Below are 6,045 nucleotides of genomic sequence, written 5' to 3' on the forward strand. Positions count from 1 at the left end.
GTGGTCCTGGGCAGCTCCCCTCCTAGCACCCAGCTCCTTGGACCTAATCTCCAGCAATCCCCACAATCACCAGCTTTGTGATTTTATGATCTCAAAACATCCTTACACCCCTGAGATGGCTGATAAGGATAGCTAAGATTAATTCCACTTAGAATATGCCAAACACTCTGTTGGATAGTTTATGTTCTTTATCTTGAATCATTAAGATAATTATGGATGGCAAGTATTTTATTTTTATTAATCAAATGTACTTTTATTTTTGTGTTTTGTTTTCGTGAATCACATCCTTAAATATAAAAATGGATGTGTTGGTATTGGTCTGATAACAAGGAAAATCAGATAATAAACACCAGTTTAGAAAATAAAGCTCAAGAATAGATGAAGTATGTCAATAATAAAAAAAATAGAGGCAGACAGGTACAAGGGAATACCACTCAGCCTTAAAAAAGAATAAAACAATGACATCAGTAGCAACATAGAGGGACCTAGAAATTATCTTACTAAGTGAAGTAAGTCAGACAGAGGGGGAAAACTATGGTATCACTTATATGTGGAATCTTAAAAATGGCACAAATAAATTTATTTACAAAACAGAAACAGATTCACAGACATAGAAAACAAACTTATGGTACCCAGGGGGATGTGGGAAGGGAGGGATAAACTAGGAGTTCGGGATTTGCAGATATACACTACTATATCTAAAACTGATAAACAAGCCCCTACTATATCTACAGCACAGATAATTATATTCAATATCTTTTAATAACCTAAAATGATAATGATATGAAGAATAATATATATATATATATCTGAATCAATATGCTGTATACCAAAAACTAACAAAACCTGGCAAATCAACTGTAATTCAAAAAAAAGAAAGGATTGGAAGAAAAAATAGATGAAGTATGAAGTTCAACGGAGGGAAAAGCATGTTCTTCATAACAAGGTGGGAAATCATCCTTTTCACAGATGTTGGGGGAAAACAGGCATTATCACCCTCATTTCCTAATTAAGGAAACTGAAACTCAGGGAAGTGAAGTAACACACAGGCATAAGAGATGTAAAACCCGAATCTGAGGCAGTCTTACTAGATTCAAAGCTCATTTTCTTTCAACCACACTACCCTGCTCGCCTCCAGAATCCCTGTCTGCTCTTACCCTCATTAGACTGCCTTCTTTCTCCCGACAGCAGATAACAGTCTGGGATCATGCATAGAAGCAAACATAACACTCATTACCCCGTCTTCCTTGAAACTGGGTGTTTGGAAGGTGGATTATGGTCGGGAGAGAGGTTTCGTGGCTGAGGTAGGTGATGAGAATCAGACTAGAACAAAAGTATTGAAATGGTCAACATGAACACTCCTAGGAGAATATATGGATACTGCAACATTCTGGGCACAAATCAGTGTTAATTAGCCCAGTAAACATGACTGAATGCCTACTATATGCTGGTGCCTGGACAGTGCTCAGCGGTGGTTCCTGTCCTTGATATACACACGAGAAACCCGAGTTCATGGAATGCTTTTGTTAAAATTTAAAACGAAAAAAAAAAAAACAGAGATAAAGCTAATATGGGATATTTGCAGACCTAGGCAGGAAACAGACAAAGGAAGAAGGGAGAATCAGAGCTGGGGCTGCTCTTAATAAACCCATCTTGGTGTTTGTGTGTGACTGTTGGGGAAAGTCTGCCAGAACCACAGAATTTAAGAAAGTGTGGGGAGGGCAGTATAGCTTAGTGGTAGAGCATGTGCTTAGCATGCAAGAGGTCCTGGGTTCAATCCCCAGTACCTCCATTGAAAATATAATGAAATTAGATTAAAAAAAAAAAAAGAAAATGTGTGTGTGGGGGGAGGGGTCATCTTTGCTTCTTTCCCATCTTCTGTAGAAGATACCGAGGACAGGATCCTTTCATTCCCTTCCTCCCAAAACTTCACGTGGCTGGAAAAGCCTGAGGTTTGGAGATCTCAGAGCACTGGCCCAAGCAAGGCCCAGGCACTAGAGCTGTCCAAGCTAAGTGGACACCATTGTATACATCCCTTAGCCCTGAGACACCTTCTCCGTCAGCTTTCCTTTTGCCAGCCTGGGACCCACTGGAATATCAAGCAGGTGGCTCTCAGTTATAGAGGATTGTGGCTACCTAGTCAGAAGCTCAGAAAAATTGATGTTGTTATTCCGGTATGTTACAGAAATTAGGAAAGCACAGAGAAAGGGCACTTCCCTGAGTGCAATAGGGAGAATCAATCAGAGGAGGCTTCCTGGAGGTGGCCCATGAGCTGAGCAGAAAAACACAAAATTATATTCTAAATAAGTAAAGAAGGGGAGAGTCCAAGTAGATGACTTTACAAAGGTTTGGAAACATGGTGAAAACTGCAGAGGCAAGATGAAGCAAGATAGAGCTGATGATGGTGGTGGTGACCAAGACAACAGCTAACACCTCTCTACACTTATTAAGTGGAGATACTGCTAGAACAGATACTGTTCTAAGTGGTTTATCTACATTAATTCTCACACCTACCTTGTTAGGTAGGTGCTTTTATTATCCCATTTTACATATGAGGAAACTAAGGCACAGAGGAGTTAAACAGCATAACTTAAGAAGTATGCCCACGATCATATAAGACCTTGTGAGACAGATAACTTAAGTAATATGAGTTTTATCCTAAGAGCCAAGGGGTATCTTCCACTCTGTGCTTGAAAGGTTCTCAGCAGAGAGGAGATGGGCACAGATTTGTGATTTTGAAAGCCTTCTCTCATCCAGGGTAGACTGGGTGTTGGAGAGGGAAAAACTGATTAGGTTCCTAATTCAAAAACCTGGGCAGACAGTGAGGGTAGAGAGCAGAGGAGTAGTCCCACAACACCTGGTGCTTGTGGGTAAGAAATCTGCCCCCCACGTCTCTCTGCTTTCTCTGCCGTCTCTAGGCAGAATAATTTACATCCACCTACCCACCTCAGGAATGGCTTGAAAATTAATGGGGTAGAGGCCTGACTGGCTTTCATGTGTTAAACAACACCCTTGCACCACTGCTGGTGTTCTTTAAATGCTGAACATATAAAATGCGCTTTGACGGAAGAGCCAGGAATAATTATAGCTTGCTAATTACTGTTAATTTTTACCACAGCTTTGAAACCGTGGACTTTCTCAATGATTCAAAAGAGAGATGGCAATCCCTTCATCCCACTGAAGTAGCCACACAGAGGCAGAGAAGCAGTTTCCCACAGGCTGCATCTTTTCATTATTTGCAGTGGTTCAGCTACTTGTATGGGACACAGAGAAAGAAAAGCAATGATTTGCGCTTTTGCAATCAAACTGTACAAAGAATTCCTTATAGTCTTGCTTTTTTTTTTTTTTAAGAATTTGTTCCTTTCCATCTCTCTATACTGAGTACATGCATAAAAATTATGGGTTTGCCTGTGTGAAGGAGCAAAAAAAAAGTGTTCAACAAAACTCCTAATACACTGGCTTCCAAGACACCTGGGTTTAACCCACGGTAAGGCGAGTAACAGAATTGCTCCCTAATCTTTCTTCAGATTCTGCACCACTCGGTTTCCATAGCATTTATTTAAGGTCTCAGAACAGCCAGGGAGAATCCCAAAGATGCCTACAAGGAATCTGAAGACAATGATGGCTGGGCGACTTTTAAGTTTCTAAGCCTCAACAGCATCACCTATAAAATGGGTCCTATAGAGAGTCCATACCTGTCAGAACACGACGTGAGGATGAAATAATGTTGGGAGCTGTAAACTATATCAACGTGCGCTATTAGGAGAACTGCGGAAAGAAGCGAACTTAAAGCAGGGACGGAGGCTGGGAAACGAAGAGAGAAAAAGAAAGGGGGAGTGGACAAAAGCGTCACAGTCCCACGCCTTACTTCTCAGTACAATTTCTGAGAATTCCAGCCCCAGAGAGCAGCCGGGACGCCCAAGGTCCTCAGCTGGAGGACGCGCCATGGGCGGGTCCCTCTGCAGGTGGGGCCGGGAGGGCCGGGGGCGTGTCCCCACCGCCCACAGGTGAGTATCGGTTTTCCTTTCCGGGGCTTTCGGTCCGGAATAGACAGTGCAGTCTCCGCTCCCCTGATCCTATCGCGGGTGGCGCAGGGCGGGCTGGGCCTTCCGTGGGACGGGGATGGGAACCGGGACAGGGGGCGGGATGTGTCAACCAAATACCAGCGGGTGAGTCGGCGGCCGAACCAGCCGGGCAGGTCCGGCGGAGTATAAAAGCAGGAGGGAGCGGCAGGCGGCAGACGCCAGGAGACCATCCTAGACGGCGGAGCCCGAGCCCAGCAGAGTCCCCCGGCCCTCGCCAGCCCGCGCCCGATCCGCGCTCCTCCGGCCCACCATGGTCCGGGGCCCCGGCCTCGCGCTGCCATCGCCGTCGCTGCTGCCGCTGCTCCTGCTGCTGGTGGCGGTGATGGGCCACGCGGCCGCGCAGAATAACTGCACATGCCCCACCAACAAGATGACCGTGTGCGACTGGAGCGGCCCGGGCGGCCGCTGCCTGTGCCGCGCGCTCGGCTCGGGCCTGGAGGTCGACTGCTCCACGCTGACGTCCAAGTGCCTCCTGCTCAAGGCCCGCATGAGCGCCCCCAAGAGCGGCCGCGCGCTGGTGCGGCCGAGCGAGTACGCGCTCTTGGACAACGACGGCCTGTACGACCCCGACTGTGACCACCAGGGCCGCTTCAAGGCGCGCCAGTGCAACCAGACGTCTGTGTGCTGGTGCGTGAACTCGGTGGGCGTGCGCCGCACCGACAAGGGCGACCTGAGCCTGCGCTGCGACGAGCTGGTGCGCACCTACCACATCCTCATCGACCTGCGCCACCGCCCGGCCACCCGCGCCTTCAACCACTCGGACCTGGACGCCGAGCTGCGGCGGATCTTCCGGGAGCGCTACCGGCTGTCCCCCAGGTTCCTAGCGGCCGTGCACTACGAGCACCCCACCATCCAGATCGAGTTGCGGCAGAACGCGTCGCAGAAGGCCCCCGGCGATGTGGACATCGCCGACGCCGCCTACTACTTCGAGAGGGACGTCAAGGGCGAGTCGCTGTTCCCCGGCCAAGGCGGCCTCGACGTGCGCGTTCGTGGAGAGCCCCTGCTGGTGGAGCGAACGCTCATCTACTACCTGGACGAGAAGCCCCCCCAGTTCTCCATGAAGCGCCTCACCGGAGGCCTCATCGCCGTCATCGTGGTGGTGGTGGTGGCCCTAGTCGCCGGGGTGGCCGTCCTGGTGATCACCAACAGGAGGAGGTCAGGGAAGTACAAGAAGGTGGAGATCAAGGAACTGGGGGAAATGAGAAAGCAACCGAGCTTGTAGGTACCGGCGGCGCGGGGGTGGGGTGGGGTGGGGTATCGGATTTCGGCGTGGTCCAGGTCCAAGTGAGTCACGCTTCTTGATTCTTGGCCCAAGGAGACATTTCTTCTCCCATATTTCTATCTCCCTCCACCGCCACCAAAAGTATTCTAGATCCTGTTCTCAGGACCACCTCCCTTTCTGACTTCTGTCTTAAAGGAAGCATTTCTAAAAATTCCCTTTTGGTCCAACTAAACACCTGACTCGAAGAGTTTAAGGGAACTTTGGCATAGGGTTATGTGTTAAGAATCAACTGTCTACATGACAATCCAGCATCGTTTGAAAGGGACACAATCGATGCTGAAGGCTTAAATGCATTAGGATGGGAAACGGCGCTTTTACTGTCTTGGGTTTAAGTTATTTGATTAGCTCCACTTGAATCGTGGCCTTCCTGATGAGGGGTTCGCTAATTGGGCCCGTGTAGTAGCCTCATTTACCATCGTTTGTATTACCGATCACTTATGCTTGCCACCGGGAAAGAAGCCTATTCCAGCTGCCTGAACACATTTCAGATGTCTTTGAGGACAGACTCTGGCCCAGAAACTCAGCGTCTTTTCTTCAGCTTGCCCTTATTACAGCGGATATTAGTAATGTTTCTTTTGTAAAATGTTTGTACATACGTTGTCTTTGATAATACGGTTGTGATTTTTTAAAAAAAAAAAAAACACCATTTTAATAAAATGAAAAAGGCACAAACCAGAA

The 6,045-nt window shown here is 47.7% G+C and overlaps 1 protein-coding gene across 1 annotated transcript; it reads left to right on the forward strand.

Moving 5' to 3' along the window:
- Positions 1 to 4,065: 4,065 nt before the first annotated feature.
- Positions 4,066 to 6,045, forward strand: TACSTD2 (tumor associated calcium signal transducer 2). The gene has a single exon (XM_074376392.1). It carries the CDS (start codon positions 4,336 to 4,338, stop codon positions 5,305 to 5,307), a length of 972 nt encoding a protein of 323 aa, XP_074232493.1. The 5' UTR covers positions 4,066 to 4,335; the 3' UTR covers positions 5,308 to 6,045.

This window comes from Camelus bactrianus, chromosome 13 (genome assembly GCF_048773025.1).
Source record: "Camelus bactrianus isolate YW-2024 breed Bactrian camel chromosome 13, ASM4877302v1, whole genome shotgun sequence".
NCBI lineage: Eukaryota > Metazoa > Chordata > Mammalia > Artiodactyla > Camelidae > Camelus > Camelus bactrianus.

Coding starts and splice junctions, on each gene's coding strand:
- TACSTD2 (XM_074376392.1), top strand. CDS start 4,336: ATGGTCCGGGGCCCCGGCCTCGCGCTGCCATCGCCGTCGCTGCTGCCG.